This window comes from Ascaphus truei, chromosome 21, assembly GCF_040206685.1.
Source record: "Ascaphus truei isolate aAscTru1 chromosome 21, aAscTru1.hap1, whole genome shotgun sequence".
NCBI classification, from domain to species: domain Eukaryota; kingdom Metazoa; phylum Chordata; class Amphibia; order Anura; family Ascaphidae; genus Ascaphus; species Ascaphus truei.
In genome coordinates, this window is record NC_134503.1 from 3028229 (window position 1) to 3047137 (window position 18909).

The 18909-nt window shown below is 48.4% G+C and overlaps 1 protein-coding gene across 18 annotated transcripts in view; it reads left to right on the forward strand.

Moving 5' to 3' along the window:
• HUWE1 (HECT, UBA and WWE domain containing E3 ubiquitin protein ligase 1) overlaps window positions 1–18909 on the forward strand; it is a 64582-nt gene that overhangs the window by 15113 nt on the left and 30560 nt on the right. For 11 of the 18 annotated variants that reach the window (XM_075578450.1, XM_075578456.1, XM_075578455.1 and 8 more), the window contains exons 3-32: window positions 1507–1576; window positions 2363–2461; window positions 3052–3258; window positions 4235–4387; window positions 4501–4563; window positions 4642–4719; window positions 5044–5091; window positions 5227–5295; window positions 5651–5750; window positions 6115–6215; window positions 6564–6714; window positions 7530–7657; window positions 8088–8228; window positions 8702–8807; window positions 9008–9112; window positions 9214–9315; window positions 9541–9621; window positions 10033–10139; window positions 10769–10964; window positions 11570–11688; window positions 12269–12480; window positions 12980–13037; window positions 13416–13592; window positions 13982–14227; window positions 14560–14693; window positions 14957–15057; window positions 15200–15385; window positions 15529–15745; window positions 16203–16325; window positions 16877–17114. In XM_075578450.1, the coding sequence (XP_075434565.1) occupies window positions 1532–1576; window positions 2363–2461; window positions 3052–3258; window positions 4235–4387; window positions 4501–4563; window positions 4642–4719; window positions 5044–5091; window positions 5227–5295; window positions 5651–5750; window positions 6115–6215; window positions 6564–6714; window positions 7530–7657; window positions 8088–8228; window positions 8702–8807; window positions 9008–9112; window positions 9214–9315; window positions 9541–9621; window positions 10033–10139; window positions 10769–10964; window positions 11570–11688; window positions 12269–12480; window positions 12980–13037; window positions 13416–13592; window positions 13982–14227; window positions 14560–14693; window positions 14957–15057; window positions 15200–15385; window positions 15529–15745; window positions 16203–16325; window positions 16877–17114 (3891 nt within the window). In that variant the 5' untranslated portion in view covers window positions 1507–1531. The remainder of the gene's footprint in view (window positions 1–1506; window positions 1577–2362; window positions 2462–3051; window positions 3259–4234; window positions 4388–4500; window positions 4564–4641; window positions 4720–5043; window positions 5092–5226; window positions 5296–5650; window positions 5751–6114; window positions 6216–6563; window positions 6715–7529; window positions 7658–8087; window positions 8229–8701; window positions 8808–9007; window positions 9113–9213; window positions 9316–9540; window positions 9622–10032; window positions 10140–10768; window positions 10965–11569; window positions 11689–12268; window positions 12481–12979; window positions 13038–13415; window positions 13593–13981; window positions 14228–14559; window positions 14694–14956; window positions 15058–15199; window positions 15386–15528; window positions 15746–16202; window positions 16326–16876; window positions 17115–18909) is intronic. The other 7 variants (XM_075578462.1, XM_075578464.1, XM_075578465.1 and 4 more) reach the window with 4 other exon arrangements.

Sequence of the window (18909 nt, forward strand, 5' to 3'; positions counted from 1 at the left end):
TAAACACACAGATACCCAGCAAGCTCTAAGCCTGCGCTTATAGTGCCGGCAACGTCAGTCTATGGAAAAATAAAATTGAGATGCCTTCCAGCGATCGCGACCAAGCCGTCGCGCCGCGCTTACTATAAGGGCAAGCGACGGCGGCAATGCATTCATTTTGACGTTGCTGCCGACGGCGCTATAAGCGCAGGCTAAGGAACCCCAAAAATGACCACGTAATATATATGTCAATTGGAGTGCTAGTGGGTGTGGCTAAATGTATACAACAAAAAACAAAGAAGCCCAAAGCTACATCCAATATGACAAAAATACAGTGAAATACCTATATATCTCTTGAAAAAGGGTAATTTAGTTAAACCCATTGGCCAAAGCGTTATAAGCCTGCTAGCCACATCAAGGCATGACGATAGGCAGGTCCTAACACTAATTGATATAAATAAGAATGTCTCTATAATTAGAGGAAGAATGAGCGCATTGGATCTGTCACAACCAGCTGCATGCAAGGCTTGCTCACTTGGAAAGTGGGGAGGGGCGAGCTTAAACCCTGTCTTAGTTTTTTTTTTTTTTGTATACATTTAGCCACGCCAATAGCACTCCAATTGACACATATATATATATATATATATATATATATATATATATATATATATTTATATATTATGAGGTAATTTTTGGGGTTCCTTAGAGCTTGCTGGGTATCTCTGTGTTAACTTTATCCAGCTGGTCTCGGCTGTATTGGTCAGTGGCTCCTCCCTCCTAGGGTTTACGCTCGCCCCTCGCCAGTTTCCAAGTGAGCAGGTCTTGCATGCAGCTGGTAGTGACAGATCCGATGCAATCATTCTTCCTCTAATTATAGAGGTAAATACGATTTTTAATCAGTTAGTGTTAGGACCTGCTAATGGTCATGCCTTGATGTGGCTAGCAGGGTTATAACGTTTTGGCCAAAGGGTTTAACTAAATTAACCTTTTCAAGAGCTATGTAGGTATTTCACTGTGTTTTTTTGTCATATTGGATTTAGCTTTGGGTATCTTTGTTTTTTTGTTGTAAAGATTGAAGCCGGCAAGAAATACAGAATGATTCTCATGTCCTATTCTGACAGCTCTGCTACTAACCATGGTTCTGATTAACATACGGTTAGCCAGGGGTTATCAACTCCTGTCCTCAAGACCCCCAACAGGTCTGGATATCCCTGCTTCAGCACAGGTGGCTCAGTCAAAGATTGTGCCACCTGTGCTGAAGCAGAGAGATCTTTAAAACCTGACCTGTTTGTGGGTGTCTTGAGGACTGGAGTGGAGAACCTCTGCTGTAAGCAGATCGTTAGGAAATACGTTTGTGTTTGCTCGTTGTAGAATGATGGGAAATACATTGGCTAGGAAAAGGCTGGTATCTGTTTAATCTTTGCTCCGTCTAGTGAGGGCTTTAAGGATCAAATTGAAATCGCTGCAGATCTGCAACGTTCCCAATTGCCTTGTGGTACTGAGCCTGTTTCTCCTTTCCCACCTCAGGTGAAGGAATCCGACAATACTGAAAATGAAAGTAGACAGAACCAAACTGAAGAAAACGCCAACAGAGGCGGTAAGTGGACGTGCTCCTCCGGTGCTGCCCCTTCCAGCCCAGTATCGGGTTGTGAAACCTGAGCTCAGCCAGCTGGAGGTTGGGCGTTCATGCAGCATCTCTTTGGTCGGCCTTTGTGTAGCGGTGTTGAGGTTTAACGGCTATGCATGGAGGCTCAGGCGATTTTGTGAAAGCGGAGGCAAGACATTCAATACGAAAACTCATGTCCACTAAACGCAGTGCATGAAGCACATTTATGTGTGCGTAGTCTGCTACAATCTGTAAGGGAGGAATAAAATACTTCAAAGGAACTCTGTACCCCAGGATTTGGTAATAAAGTTTGTAAGTGTGAGACAATGACATACAGATTCACCAATGCATTGATTTGGGGAAAGAGCCTGATATTCAAGTGGCCCATATATTTCCGAGCATTTCACAAATAGAGGCCGGGTGAGCCAAGTGGTCCTGACTGATCTCTTGCTGATCCCTGTTGCTCATATTCTCCACTCCCTTATTCCTCCACATTTGTTTTGCTGTCGCAGCTCCAGGCTGTTTGGCAGCTGCTGGTGAAACTACCTTTTCTTATCCCCTTTGGTGCTTGAGGGTCCAGTAACACATTGATCTTTCTATACATTCTTAAAGCACTAAGTTGGACTCGACTCCTCACACGAGTCTTATTTTGAACTCTGTGCGTTGAGTGCGATTTTTGCCCCCACATAGTTCCATCCTCCTCCTGTGTTAGTTCTGGGCATTTCAGTATTTTTGGAACCATGTAACCGTTGTTCTTTCCTGCTCCCCCCCCCCCAGCCTGCAGACTGCAGGTCTCTGATTGACAAGCTGAAAGTTTGCAGCGATGAGCAGCTTCTGCTGGAGCTACAGCAGATCAAAACATGGAACATTGGAAAGGTAACGGACCGGTCCTGCCTAGGCACAGCAGGTTCCACATCCAGAATGTGTGTTAAGAGATGCACTTCTTTATTATGTTACTGTGGCGGGGGGGGGGGTGGTTTCTGGACGCAGATTACAAAACGTTCAGCAATCTTACAATTTGCATCTGTTTTGCTTACCATCTGTTTCTTAAGAGACCGTCCTTCCCATTTTACACCTACATCTTCGCATTTGAGTAATAATTTTTCTTAAGCCTATTAAGTAAAGAGCCTAAACGGCTTCCTGTCTTCAGATTTCACGGATTGCAACCAAGTTGTGTTTTAATAGTTTAGTGGTGAAGGTGATAAACTCCTGGTTAATTTCAGGTAGCTCATTGCTACTTGTGCTCCCCTTCATGAGGTTGGGTTCATGAAAGTGCTTGTTGATAACAGCAGCGATGTCAAATCCTTCCATTACAAACCCATAGGGCCATCACTGGCTTGTTTAAAGTTCTGTGTCTGATGGAAAGAAAGGCGCTCATGTTACATTGTTGCATTTAACTGAGCAGTTTGGCCATCCAAGTGCGTTTCGTTAAGTAACCAGTTCAGCCCCAACCCTTCCCCTTTCAGTGCGAGCTCTATCACTGGGTGGACCTGTTGGATCGCTTCGATGGGATACTGGCAGATGCTGGACAGACTGTGGAGAGCATGTCCTGGATGCTGGTATGCGACAGACCCGAGAAGGAGCAGCTGAAGGCCCTTCTGCTGGCGGTTCTGAACTTCACTGCTTTGCTCATAGAGTACAGCTTCTCCCGACACCTCTACAGCTCTATCGAGGTGAGAGAAGTCACGGTTCCAGTATCCGTTTCTTGCACTCATTTTGGTGCGATTTGAACATGTGCTTAAACTAGAGTTAAACTTGTAAAGCAGATTAAAGTCTGATACCCTGCCCCTGTGAGCATCGCTGACCATGGCAGTTACAGGATCCAAACTGAGCATTATATTTGTAGGATTCTTGGCAAAAATGTGTTTATTTCATACGTGTGACTACCTGGCGTGGGCTAAGAGAACCCTATACGGTGACTTTCCCCGATGCGTTTCGTGATGTCCGTCACTTGGTGTTGCTAAACGCGTCTCAGAATGGCATCTGCTAGGCACTCCTTGCCCCGCCTAAAGTCTCCTTCACATTCAATGTATGTTCATTTCAAAGGCGTAATGGAGAACGCAGACCAATATTTAGGAACGTTTCAGAATTGTACGTAAAATGTCTGTGGTAACTGGATAATGCAGAGAAGCCATTTATATAGGGTGTTTTTCTATTTAGTGCACTGGCTGCCCCTCGGGTTGATACTGGTACTTTTCAGGAACTACCAGCTGAACAGAAGTTCCATTAGAAGTTTAGTTGTAGACCGAGAGAATTCACAACGTGTGATCTAGCAGTTATTTATTTGGTGATCTGACCAGCTCATTCATAAATTCCTGCTCTCTTTGCATTGTTTATACTTCAAGCGATAGGTCCTCCCACTTTCCCATCCTGTGGCACTTTGGCCCTGATCCACAGAAGGGTGCCAAGCGTTAGCACACCTCGGCTTCCTTTCATATAAATGCGAGTGACGGTGTGCTAAAGCTTGGCACCCTTTTGTAGATCTGGGCCTTTATATCTTGTGTATGAGATTAAAAACCAATATTAGAGGATTTAAGAGGTCCCCAAACCCTTTCTTGGTAGGACAGAACCGTTCATCCTTTAAGCTTTAATGAATACTTGCCTAATTAGGTTTTATGCTTTTTTTGTTTGTTCTCCTTGTCCCTTTAGCACTTGACAACACTACTTGCCTCTTCTGACATGCAAGTGGTCCTGGCCGTGCTAAACCTTCTCTACGTCTTCAGCAAACGGTCCAATTACATCACGCGTCTGGCCTCCGACAAAAGAACGCCCTTGTTGTCACGTCTCCAGCACCTAGCAGAGGTGAGAGCCTCGCCCCTGGGTGTGTCTCACAGGAGAGGGACACTAGCTAATGAGGTGATGGTTTCCCAGGCTCGGCAAAGCAGCGTGTGAAATTCTCCAACTTTCTCTTTCAGAGTTGGGGAGGGAAAGAAAATGGCTTTGGCCTTGCCGAGTGTTGTAAAGATATGCACATGACGGTATGTTCACCTGCTTTATAAGGCCATGTAAACTAGAAAAAGCCAGCTCTCAATCCTAACTTACTGTTTCCTCCACAGAAATACCCGCCTAGTGCAACAACACTGCACTTTGAGTTTTATGCAGAACCTTCATCCGAAGTGAAGGTGGAAAAAAGGGTGAGTCTTTAAGATGAAGTCTTCACTTAGAGGAGGAGTATTTGTGTAGTTGAGTCTGATTTCCCAGTGGCGTGAGACTGCCCTAAACTCATTTGTATGCGTTTGTCGTATGGAGATGGAATGGACATGAGATGTAATATTGTGTCGAACGCTTCCCCAACACTGTGGAGAATAAGAATTGCACATATTTCACTTGGATTTCATTGAGAAACCATAGCAGATAATTTCATGACTTGTTTCTATTTTTATTTTATTTTTTTAAACATTTGTGACCTTAAACTTGAATCATTCAGGATGTGTAAAAGTTCTCTCTCTCTCTTTCAGACATCGAGTAACACACTACATTATATACATATAGAACAACTAGATAAGGTAAGCCTTCAGGGGTGTCGCAGAACAAGTTATGGACCAGTGGTTGGGAAATAATACATTATTTGGGGCACTAGACCATGAGCGAACTAGTAACCCCGTTTGTAAGGACTAATTACAAAGCTGCTCCATTTCCAGATTTCTGAAAGCCCTTCTGAAATTATGGAGTCCCTCACCAAAATGTACAGCATCCCCAAGGATAAGCAGGTACGTACTTTTAGCTACTGCCCTGTCCCTCATCACGCGTTACGCTGTTGCGTACACGCAACAAATCCGTCCCCCTGTGAGAGACCAGAAAATATAACTCCTAAATATTCCCTCTGGCACGTGCGTTCTGAGGAGGCAGTCACCATATCCAGGCTGCATTTAGTGGCTTAGTTTTGGTTATTCTCTCCGCTTTTACACCATTCAGAATAACTCTGGCATATGCTTTAGTAACTCTGCATTGGACTAATAAACAGGACTAATCCACACACCGTAACTGCCTGATTGCGCTCTGTATAAATTAGCGACTGCTCATGTTTCCCCTGGGCTGGTATATCTTCTCCTTCCTCTCCCTCAGATGCTGCTGTTCACGCACATACGACTGGCGCATGGCTTTTCGAATCACAAGAAGCGGTTACAAGCAGTGCAGGCCAGACTGCATGCCATCTCTATACTAGGTATGCTTTGATTTGGTGTTCTTGTTGTCATATACGGTATGGCTTTGAGACTTTAAGCAGAAGTATCATTCACTGCTAAAAAAAAAATTAGGTAGGTTTGGCCCCCTTTTCTCGGACCAATTTAAAACCACAGCAGTTCTTTTATAAGAGCTTTCAAGACAACTTCCACTAAAGAAGCTGCATATATGCCCAAAGCTAGCGGATGCTAGTGCTGGCTGGGGATAAGGGAATTTGCATGAAGCATGGTAATCGTGTTGTATGATTAGAATATGGTACCCAAAGCTAGGGCTTCGCTGTTTATTTGTGATTTGAAAAAGCCTTCTTTTAATGCATGTGGTGTTTTGTCTTCCCTTTCCTCCTGCAGTGTATTCTAATGCCTTGCAAGAGTCTGCCAACAGCATCCTGTACAACGGGCTGATAGAGGAGTTAGTGGACGTGCTGCAGATAACCGACAAGCAGCTGATGGTAAGAAGCAGCTTGGTCCCTTCCCCCCTCGCCCCTTCCCACCCCCCCCAGTTGTGGCATGTGTATGGTCAGGGGTGGGTAACACCAGTCCTCAAGGGCCGCCAACAGGTCAGGTCTTCAGGATGCCCCTGCTTCAGCACAAGTGGTTCAATCTGTCTGCTTCAGCACAGGTGGCTGTCTTCGATTGAGCCACCTGTGCTGAAGCACGGATATCCTTGTTGGTGGCCATTGAGGACTGGAGTTGTCTGCCCCTCGGGTGTATGGGATGTGGGAGACTGCGCATCTCCCGTGAGTCTGTTGGATACACGGCCTCTGTATATCGCTGTTCTCTCATTTCTTGCCTTTTAGGACATTAAAGCTGCGTCTCTGAGAACTTTGACCTCGATCGTTCACTTGGAAAGGACCCCCAAGCTGAGCAGCATCATAGACTGCACTGGTACTGCCTCTTACCATGGCTTCCTACCTGTCTTAGTCCGAAACTGTATCCAGGCGATGATAGGTGAGGGATGCGCCACACGTTCTCATTGTTTCCCTGTGTGTTCGTGTTGGAACCAATGATTATTTCGCCATGATAGAAAATGTACGACGGACATTTGTGTACAAACCTTTTATTGACCCCTCTGGTAGTGACGGCCTTAGTAATTTTTTCGTAATATGACCCGCGTACCGTATCCCTGCGCCTCCCTCTTTCCAATGGTTGAGCGTTTCATGCTTTGAAATAACTGAGCCGGACTATGGGGGTTTTGCTTGTGAATGGCCAGTCGGATACTAGGAGGCAGGTGTACTGTGTACGAACTAACTCCATTGTCTACTTCTGCATGGATGTTTGGGGCTCCTTTTTGGGAGCAGGTTGGGGCACTCACAATTACAGTGAAGAGCTGTCCCGGGTGCTCAGAGAGCCCCAGCGAGTTGGGGTATAGCAGAGAAGAGAGATTTCGGCACTTCAGTGGTCTTGGAATAAAATTATATAGTAGTGCAAAAGTACAAGGATCAACGTTCGGTCCGAGCGTGGACATTTGCGCAGCGTGGACATTTGCGCAGCGTGGATCCTTGTACTTTTGCACTACTAAAACAATTTTTGCCAAGACCACTGGAGTGCCGTATAATTTCTTCCCAGGAACTTGTGTTCCTTTTTATACATCGACGTGGGCGAGTTGGGGGATAGTCTGCTGCTGGTGGGGCTGTATCTGCGGTGTGGTCACCTCGCTGTAACTCGTAGAACTGGCATAGATTGGTTATGTTGCCCCATCGATGTGATGAGTCTGGGCTCATGCCGCGTGAACGGTTTCACGTGTAAATCCTTTCCTCCTTCAGACCCCACCATGGATCCGTACCCTCACCAGTTCGCCACAGCTCTCTTTTCCTTCTTGTATCACCTGGCCAGTTACGACGCCGGCGGGGAGGCGCTGGTTTCCTGCGGCATGATGGAAGCACTTTTAAAGGTATTCACGCTGCTGGGAAGGTTTATGTGGCTGGAACTCTTAATTCCATTCATAGAAAGATGAATGAGCGACTATAACCTGAATGTAAAACCCATCACGCGTGGTGTTATAGGCACAACTCTGGTGTGTCTGTGTGTCTGTGTGTCTGTGTGTCTGTGTGTCTGTGTGTCTGTGTGTCTGTGTGTCTGTGTGTCTGTGTGTCTGTGTGGGCTGCCAGTGCCCAAGTGAGTATACAAGGGTTTGTAAGGTAATGTTTTGGGGGGGGGGGGGGCGTTGTGTTCCTGTAATGTATTTAATAAGCGCAGCCCTGTGGTGGAGCGGTGTGGGTTTAAATAGACCTCTTTAGTTGCTGCTGCTGCCATGATGGCAGCTCACAGGAGCACAGATGCAGAGCTCTGACCGTACTTATCCCCGGCATCGTGTTTCTCAGGTGATCAAGTTCCTGGGAGACGAGCAGGACCAGATCACGTTTGTGACGAGAGCGGTCAGGGTCGTTGACCTCATTACAAACCTGGATATGGCGGCCTTTCAGTCTCACAGCGGCCTGTCCATATTCATTTACCGACTGGAGGTGAGAATCCGGTGAAGCTTGCAGTGCATGTGATGGTGATTCCACCAGGCCCTCCTAACAACTGGGAAAACTCTGTAAGACTTGTGAGCTTGGACCAGTCACTTGATCCGTGTGCCACTGGTACCAGCCTTCCACTGTAATCAGGCTGTCTTTAATTGGTGTACAGTTCTATAAACTCTAAGCATTTTAGTAAAGATATATATCCACAGCAATGACTGTTTAGTGATATTTAACCTACTCTGTAAAAGGGGGACTAGTGGTCAGTTGTGTTCCTTCCATGTGACGGTGACGGTTATCTGTGTCAGACTGTCCACATCAGGGTGATCATAAATGCAGGAAGAGCCCTTTTTTGCTAAACATGCCCTTTCCCACCATATGAGCCACCCAGCACATTATACAACCCGGTGTGTTTGCATTGATAAGACCTCAAACCCCCATCCAAGTAGTTAGACTTTATGTTCCTCTCTCCTCAGCATGAAGTTGACCTGTGCAGGAAAGAGTGCCCATTTGTCATCAAACCAAAAATTCAGCGGCCCAGCACCTCTCAGGAAGGGGAAGAGATGGAGACGGACATGGAAGGTAACAACCGCCCCACAGCTGTTCTGCGGTAAATCTATCCGAATAACAGAAAATGGCCGGCCTGCAGATTCTCAGCTACTTTATACTTAATGACACTTTCACCCTGGAGACTACAGTTGGTGTTAGAACTGTAGTTTATTCCACCTCAGACACTGCACTTACCCCCATATGCACTTAAGCTGCTTTCCTCCATGTTTTAGTGTCTGATGTGGCTATGGAAAGCAGCCCCGGTCCTTCCACTTCCACGGAGCCCCGGCCTCTGAGCACAAGCAGCAGCGGCGGGAGCATTGTGACCCCGCGCTCAGGTGAGTGCAGCTTCTGTATTGGTGATCTTGGTCATGTGCAGGGCAGCTCCTCCTCATCCAGTACTCCTCACATTATGTTATATCTTTATCTTACCTTGCAGGGGTGCAGTGCATTCCCCAGAGAGCTGCTCTGCTTAAATCTATGCTAAACTTCCTGAAAAAAGCCATCCAGGATCCAGCGTTCTCAGACGGGATCCGTCACGGTAAACACAGTCTCCGTGCTGTTAAGTGTTGTCTAATGTGTCTCGTGCAAGCGGCTGACAATGTTATCAGTATGTTTGCCCACTGGCAAATCCTGTTACGTACGCATCGAGAGTTTTACCTTCATGTCTCTGTGACAAAAGGTTTCTGTAAACCCAGTGAATCCTTTGCCTAGTGTATAGTGAGCACCTGTAAGCCGTTCTGACCGGTGTGTTTGTGTCTGGCAGTGATGGATGGCACTCTTCCCACTTCCCTGAAGCATATCATCAGCAATGCAGAGTACTACGGACCTTCCCTGTTTCTGCTCGGTAAGTCTCTATGAATAAATACGGTTCTCTCTACCTTTCGTATGAGGTTATTCATCTCGTTGGCACTAACTGGTTCTGCAGTTCATTGCATAACCCAAGTATCTATCTCTGAACTAGGTCATGTGAGCAACCTGGTAAAGAAACATGAATATAATATGCCACATAGCAGGGGGTGGACAACTATGGTCAAGGGCCACCAACAGTTCAGGTTTTCAGGATGCGTCAGCACAGATGGCTCAATCAGTCCCTGCTTCAGCACAAGGGGCTCAGTCGTTGACTGAGCCACATGTGCTGTAGCAGGGATATCCTTGAAACCTGACCTGTTTTTGGCCCTTGAGGACTGGCGTTGCCCACCCCTTCACTATAGCCTAACAATGCATAGTCAACTTTGTTCCTTGTTTGCGCTTGCAGCTACGGAAGTGGTAACCGTGTTCGTGTTTCAAGAGCCGTCGCTGCTCTCTTCACTCCAGGATAATGGTCTGACGGATGTGATGCTGCATGCGCTCCTCATCAAAGACGTACGTATCCCCTTCTGCCTTACCCCCACCTGACTGGGAGGAATCCAGGGATCCCAAGAGTTAGAGCCGCAGACCTGATCCTAGTTCGGTTCCTAATCCCTGTTAGTCACTTGAGTCCCCCAATCGTATGTGCGAATGATATAAATCAAACGGGTTCCCTACGGGGGTGAGAAAAGGGAACAAGGTAGCATTTAGTTTGCTTAACACTGTATTCTGGATTTCTGTAGCATGTTTACTGGCTCTGCACTTGGCCCAGGCCGTGCTGCATAGCTGTGTAATACGGCAGGCATGAGCGTTTAGGGCTCCATGTTAAAATGGATTTGAAGCAAAAGGTGGCACGGTGTGCTCATTTACATGTAATTTCCCAGAAACCCTAGCTGTAGTGGAAGCTCTGTTTGCTATGAGGCAATGGGGAAAGGCAGGGCTGCAGACCTGTCTGAGACGTGGATATTTTTATTTGCTGTACGGTGGGTGGGTGTCACATTTTCCCCACCTTTAATTTATTTAATCTGTAGAATGTAAATTCAGGGAGAATTATGTTACAGAGCAGCGCAGAGTATTACATATTGAAGTAGAGAGAGCCTGTTTGAGTTGGTTCCAATGACTGAAAATAACACTTGTGACAATAGGTTGACATTACCCCACAGGTCCCCGCTACCCGGGAAGTTCTAGGCTCCCTCCCCAATGTCTTCAGCGCCCTGTGTCTGAATGCCCGTGGGCTGCAGTCCTTTGTGCAGTGCCAGCCTTTTGAGCGGCTCTTCAAAGTGTTGCTGTCACCAGATTACCTGCCTGCTATGAGGAGGAGGAGAAGCTCCGACCCTCTGGGTAAGTTCCCTTCCCTGGGTATGCCGCAGACAGATCACTTTATGGGAAGTCGGGAGAGATGAAGGCAGGTGTGACCCAACTTCACCAGGTCTGATGCACATGGGAGCCCCATCATGTCCATCTCAATCATTACAAGATGGCCATAACTGTTATCTTGTATGCGCTTATTCTCTACCCTGTGCAATACAGCGCAGCCAGCCCGTGCTTCGGATATAGCCACAAGCACTTCGGAAATTACTTTCATTTCAGATCACATTTAAACTTTTTTGTTGAAACTGACTATTTCAATCTCTAAATGTTGCCGGGAGGAGGGTGGGGGAGGAGTTGGGAGAGTCCGCCACTTAACCCCTTCCTTGCCAGAAGAGACTGCAACAAATAGTGAGCCTGGCAGGACCAGTTGTATTAATCTCTCTTTGCACGGCGTTGCCAGCATTTTCCTTGTAGCTTCCTAGGCGACTGACCCCTTTCAGAACGAGCGGTCACTGGCGTTTCCCTTAATTCCCTGAACTTCCTCTAAACCCTGCCCCAGAGACCTGTAGTGCAGCGTAGATTAGCGCTCTTCAGGTCTCTAGCCGAGGGATTAAGAGGCCCATGGTCTCTTCCAGCTTTGACCTCTCTCCGGTCTCCTGCAGGCGATACAGCCTCTAACCTGGGCAGTGCTGTCGACGAGCTGATGAGGCACCAGCCCACGTTAAAAACAGATGCCACCACAGCCATTATTAAGGTACAATTATTAAGCTTTTCCCTCTGGGGTTCTAGTTTCAGGGCTATGTGTGTGTCCGTGTAAAGGGTAGTGCTGGTGTTTTGTATATTGGTATTTATATAGCGCCTGTATTAGTATTTATTTACAGTAGCACCATCACTGTATACAGTGAGTGCAACAAACCTAAACCCCTTCCTCAGATCGTTAAATAATGTGGCGGGGAGAAAGGAGCGGCTCAGTGAGTAACGCTCATCTGGGCAGGGGCGGAGTCTGTAAAATTCCTGTGTACTGCGCACTGTAATTGAAAAGCGCTACATGAAATAGTTTACTATAAAGTATGTTGGGAAACGCAGACAGTAGGTGAGGGAATAAGAGGTATATGGCAGTGCCTCACCACCATAGTTGGCTTGTTATTTTGGTTTAAGTTCGAGGGCTGTTCTTGTTTCACTTATTTGTGTCGGTTGTTTGCCACTGATGTACCAGTTCTGGTGTGTTCTTTGATACGGATTACCATGTGAAGGAAGCGCAGGCTTCTATATTTAATATTGCTCAGCACAGAATCTCTTCGCTGCTTATCTGTGCACTTTGCATTTTTTTCCAGCTCTTAGAAGAGATATGCAACCTCGGCAGAGACCCAAAATATATCTGTCAGAAGCCATCCATCCAGAAAGCTGATGGCACCGCCACTGCTCCTCCACCACGGTCCAACCACGCAGCAGAGGAAGCTTCCAGTGAGGATGAGGAAGAGGAGGAGGTCCAGGCAATGCAGAGCTTCAGCACCACCCAGCAGAGCGAGGTTGAGCCCTGTCAGCAGTAAGTGAGCAGTATGGTGTGGGATAAGTGCTGGTTTTGTAGGATCTTAGTAGGGTTGCAGTAGGGAGCTTGGACATTGTGCACCGATACTATACTGTTAGACAAACTGAAATCTACCTCTGGTTTTATGTGATAACGGGATTCCTAGGGACGCCCCTCTGCTTTCTCCAATGCTCTGTTAGCGCGCTCCAGCCATATATCGGCCTCTGCTAGGCTGCTTGTCACCCGAACCCTGCTGTCTGCATTCATGAAGTTGTTATATTTTGCATTAGTTGCAGCCATTTGTCATCCACCACCACATCTACACCTAGATAGAGTATCTTTGCTATTTGGCTACTTAGTCCGTAACCAAAGTCGCTCTATGCAACTTGTCTAGCAAACTGCACAGCTGAAAGTACATTTATACCGAAGCCAAACGCTTGTGATCAAAGCCTTGTTTGCCCTCGTGGGACTGCTGATTTATTTTTTATACTTGTAATGGTCTTTCTCTTCTCCCTAGGGTGGTGGGCACTGAGGAGAGGATACCCATCCCTCTTATGGATTATATTCTCAATGTGGTGAGTGTGTTAAAGATCAGGGAGTCGGGGGAACGGAAGATGAAGTTTATACATGTACTTGAACAGACCTTGTTATGTAAGGTAGTAGGAAACGTTGGCTCGTACTGTCCCATCTTATTCATGAACTGTCAAGAATCAAAGCAAACTGTAGTATACCTGTGTAGACCAATATCACTGCAGTGACTTCTTGTCACAATGGTTTGTTAAACTTATGTCTTTGAATGAATATGTACACAGCATATGGTTTATACCTAGAACTGTTTCCTGCAGAGTAAAATACCTCTTATGGCCTTCTCTGGACTTCTAAGGATGGAGGGTTGCACACTGCTGCCTCTTACACCCAGCAAGTTATTATACCTCGTCCTCTCTTCCTCACAGATGAAGTTTGTCGAATCTATCCTAAGTAACAACACAACGGACGATCACTGCCAGGAGTTCGTGAGCCAGAAGGGTCTCCTGCCTCTGGTCACCATCCTGGGACTGCCCAACCTACCCATTGACTTCCCCACATCTGCTGCCTGCCAAGCTGTGGCAGGAGTCTGCAAGTCCATTCTGGTAAGCGGAGGAGGGTCAGGATGTAGCTGCAAAGAGACACCTAAACCAGCTGCTCCCAGTCTTAGGATTTGCCCTATTCTGACTGCAGTATAGTGCAGAGTATTTAGTGGCTCATACAAATGTCACTTTGCTCTAGATTGCAGAATATTAGTAGAGAAGGAGCTAGACTGCTAAATCTGCCAACTATCAGGTGGAAAAAGTTGATTAGTGCCGCCTTTTGGTTCTGATGAAAACAACCGTATATTAGTGTTTGTAGAATATGTGCAGAAATTAACTCCATGTAATTGTGGTGTCTAATAATTTTCCGGGATGCTGCTTTACTGTTAAATGCCAAATTCTGCTGCTTGCCCTCTGTATGCCTCTCATTGCCTGTCCTGTCTCCTCTTCAGACTCTCTCTCACGAGCCCAAGGTTCTCCAGGAGGGGCTCCTTCAGCTGGACTCCATTCTCTCCTCACTGGACCCTCTGCACAGGCCCATCGAGGCCCCTGGCGGCTCGGTGCTGTTGCGGGAGTTGGCGTGTGCCGGGAATGTAGCCGATGCAACTCTCTCCGCACAAGCCACCCCCCTGCTCCACGCCCTCACCGCGGCCCATGCCTACATCATGATGTTTGTTCACACGTGCAGGGTTGGGCAGGTAAGATTAAAACTTTCATTAAAAAAATGTTCCCTTAATCTTCTGCTCTTCTTTGTATCTAACTGAACTATTACTCCTCACTCTGAGCTGCTCTCTGCGTTGTCCTATATCGGAGCACGGTCACGTCTTATTTCCGAGCGCTCTCTCCTCTGATTCCTCATATCGGAGCTGTCCCCTTGCATCTGACTTCATGTAACATTCAGTATCTAGGGCATTTAGTGTAGACTTTTGTGTTGAGTTTACATGCGGTCATTCCTTGCTGTATTTAGTAGTTTTGCAAATGCTGTTTAACTCACTATCTGTCTTGCTTTCCTCCCTGTCTCCACCCTCAGAGTGAGATCCGTGCCATCTCTGTGAACCAGTGGGGATCCCAGCTGGGTCTCAACGTTTTGAATAAACTGAGCCAGCTGTACTGCTCCCTTGTGTGGGAGAGCACTGTCCTTCTGTCCCTCTGCACTCCAAACAGGTAGAAACCATTCGGGGGGGGGGGTGGTGGTGTCTTGAGGACTGAAGTTGAGATCCCCAGCCTTACAGGAACAATCTAGAGTCGACTGATCCTCGCAGAGTCCCGCATTAAAGAATCTGCCCCAGTTGCCACTTTCTTTGCCTTAAGTGAATTTAAGTGGTCATAACGAGAAGTCGGTATCCTGCCTTTGTGTTATTAGTTCTGTGTTAGAACTTGCCCAGTGTAGCTGTGCTGCTAACTGGAGTTTTGCTTTGTCACTACAGCTTGCCATCTGGGTGTGAGTTTGGCCAGGCAGACATGCAGAAACTAGCTCCAAAGGATGAAAAGTCAGCCAGCACTGTGCCACAGGGAGCCAAGCGGGCAGGTACGTTTCCCATACCACTAATCTAGCCTTCATACAGACAGCCACTTCATCGTAGGAGAGGCCTGCGGCTCATTCGTGTGTAATCTGTTTCTGGCCCCTCTGATGTTACAAGGCTGGCACGTCCTGCTTCTTTTTTCGCCAGAAGGTGAGGCGGAGGTCACACCTGGGAGCGAGGAAGCCACCGGCCTGTTGGAAGGTATCGGACTGGACGGTGACACGCTGGCACCCATGGAAACGGATGAACCCAGCACCTCCGACCCAAAGGGCAAACCCAAGATCACTCCGGCTATGGCAGCCAGAATCAAACAGATCAAACCATTGTTGTCAGGTGAGCGGAGGCTGCGGGGCCATGTACGTGGCTGATCTTTAAGGATAACATGCGTGTGTGTATACCAATATTTAAATGACTGTGCTGTACACGACTCCTCTCCACCCTAATCATTTACACGTAATGTCCCTTCTCTCCTGCAGCCTCCTCGAGGTTGGGTCGGGCTCTGGCCGAGCTCTTCGGGCTGCTGGTTAAACTGTGCGTGGGCTCCCCCGTCCGTCAAAGGAGAAGTCACCACACCGCCAGCACCACCACAGCCCCCACCCCAGCTGCCCGCTCCACCGCCTCCGCGCTTACCAAACTGCTCACCAAGGGTCTGTCCTGGCAACCTCCCCCCTACACACCTACTCCCAGGTTCAGGTAAGGGCTGAGTGCGTGGGGTAACGACTTCTCTGGCGCGCTAATGATCCCTTCCTGCAAGGGAATACTCAGGGGCCCACTTCACACTAATTAAAAGCAAAAAATTAGTTCAGCTCCATTTTGTTATTTTGAACTGTGTGAGATTTGAAACCTTGTATAGCGTGCGCCATTGATCCTAAACCCCCCCCCCCCCCAACATGCCCTTTTAGAGCTTCTCCTTTTTTTATTTTTCTCATTAAATAAGAGGCCCACCGGTAACATTTCTTTAAGAACAAAGTTTCTACATCTTGTATGTATTTTAGTGCTGTATAAATGTTACCAGGCACTTACTTTACATTAAGCGACTGTTCCAACTTCTACATCTCTCCCCTATATCGCTGTCTTTGTTTAATACTCTGCCTTGTAGCCCCCCGTTACCCCTGTGCTTACCCTTCCCACCTCTCTCTCTCGCTCTCAGATTGACGTTCTTTATCTGCTCGGTGGGCTTCACCTCCCCCATGCTGTTCGATGAGAGGAAGTATCCGTATCACCTCATGCTGCAGAAATTCTTGTGCTCCGGCGGACACAATGCTCTCTTTGAGTAAGCGTGCGGCCGCCTTCCTCCGGGGCCGTATAGAGAAACGAGTCTTTATCCGGGCTGAGCAGTGCTGTGTTTGGGCCGGATGGGCTTGCAGTGCGTCACACGGCAATATGATGAGAATTAGCCCAGAACAGGGGTGATTTTAATAATTGGCTGGTCGAGACAAAGGTGTGATCTGTTCTTGCTCAAAGTCTCACAAAGGAACATATTTTAGACTAGCGCTAAATAAAATGGAAACGTCTCTCACCTTGTCGGCAATCTTCAGTGTATTATGTAACCTAAAAACAAGACGTATTGGGCCCAGAAGATACTATAAAGAAAGATATACAGCTTTCACTGCCCCCTCCCCATTTTATTTTCTGTACTCACATTCTCTTTTTAGAAGTGTGTGTGTGTGTGTGTGTGTGTGTGTGTGTGTGTGTGTGTCCTTGCCTGTTGGGAGGGGGGGTGTCTTGAGGACTGGTTGAGCACTACTGTCCTAGAGAAGCCTGGGGAAGTGCTTCACATGGGTGTCTTGCAATACCCTGTTTTCCCCTTCCACACAATTGCAGGACTTTTAACTGGGCCCTGTCAATGGGTGGCAAAGTCCCAGTGGCTGAGGGCTTGGAGCACACGGATCTCCCAGATGGGACCGGCGAATTCCTGGACGCCTGGCTGATGTTGGTGGAAAAGATGGTTAATCCTACAACAGTATTGGAGTCTCCTCACTCCCTGCCCCCCACCAAGCTGCCAGGAGGACAGAACCACCCGCAGTTCAGCTCGCTGCGCTTCCTGGTGGTCACCCAGAAGGTACTGGAGGGGGGGGGGGGGTTGTACCATATAGTCAGGTTACAGATTTACCTTGTGTCTTCCTTGTGAACCAAACTGAGAAGAATGCAGCGCTCTGTCTGCTGCAATGAGCCGTCCGAGGAGGAATTCCACTCTGCTGCAATGAGCCGTCCGAGGAGGAATTCCGCTCTGTCTGCTGCAATGAGCTGTCCGAGGAGGAATTCCGCTCTGTCTGCTGCAATGAGCCGTCCGAGGAGGAATTCCGCTCTGTCTGCTGCAATGAGCTGTCCGAGGAGGAATTCCGCTCTGTCTGCTGCAATGAGCTGCCCGAGGAGGAATTCCGCTCTGTCTGCTGCAATGAGCCGCCCGAGGAGGAATTCCGCTCTGTCTGCTGCAATGAGCCGTCCGAGGAGGAATTCCGCTCTGTCTGCTGCAATGAGCCGTCCGAGGAGGAATTCCGCTCTGTCTGCTGCAATGAGCCGTCCGAGGAGGAATTCCACTCTGTCTGCTGCAATGAGCCGTCCGAGGAGGAATTCCGCTCTGTCTGCTGCAATGAGCCGTCCGAGGAGGAATTCCACTCTGTCTGCTGCAATGAGCCGTCCGAGGAGGAATTCCACTCTGTCTGCTGCAATGAGCCGTCCGAGGAGGAATTCCGCTCTGTCTGCTGCAATGAGCCGCCCGAGGAGGAATTCCGCTCTGTCTGCTGCAATGAGCCGTCCGAGGAGGAATTCCACTCTGTCTGCTGCAATGAGCTGCCCGAGGAGGAATTCCGCTCTGTCTGCTGCAATGAGCCGTCCGAGGAGGAATTCCACTCTGTCTGGTGCAATGAGCCGTCCGAGGAGGAATTCCGCTCTGTCTGCTGCAATGAGCCGCCCGAGGAGGAATTCCGCTCTGTCTGCTGCAATGAGCCGTCCGAGGAGGAATTCCGCTCTGTCTGCTGCAATGAGCCGTCCGAGGAGGAATTCCACTCTGTCTGCTGCAATGAGCCGTCCGAGGAGGAATTCCGCTCTGTCTGCTGCAATGAGCCGTCCGAGGAGGAATTCCGCTCTGTCTGCTGCAATGAGCCGTCCGAGGAGGAATTCCGCTCTGTCTGCTGCAATGAGCCGTCCGAGGAGGAATTCCACTCTGTCTGCTGCAATGAGCCGTCCGAGGAGGAATTCCGCTCTGTCTGCTGCAATGAGCCGCCCGAGGAGGAATTCCGCTCTGTCTGCTGCAATGAGCCGTCCGAGGAGGAATTCCACTCTGTCTGCTGCAATGAGCCGTCCGAGGAGGAATTCCGCTCTGTCTGCTGCAATGAGCCGTCCGAGGAGGAATTCCGCTCTGTCTGCTGCAATGAGCCGTCCGAGGAGGAATTCCGCTCTGTCTGCTGCAATGAGCCGTCCGAGGAGGAATTCCACTCTGTCTGCTGCAATGAGCCGTCCGAGGAGGAATTCCGCTCTGTCTGCTGCAATGAGCCGCCCGAGGAGGAATTCCGCTCTGTCTGCTGCAATGAGCTGTCCGAGGAGGAATTCCGCTCTGTCTGCTGCAATGAGCTGTCCGAGGAGGAATTCCGCTCTGTCTGCTGCAATGAGCCGTCCGAGGAGGAATTCCGCTCTGCTGCAATGAGCCGTCCGAGGAGGAATTCCGCTCTGTCTGCTGCAATGAGCCGTCCGAGGAGGAATTCCGCTCTGTCTGCTGCAATGAGCTGTCCGAGAAGGAATTCCGCTCTGTCTGCTGCAATGAGCTGTCCGAGGAGGAATTCCGCTCTGTCTGCTGCAATGAGCCGCCCGAGGAGGAATTCCGCTCTGTCTGCTGCAATGAGCCGTCCGAGGAGGAA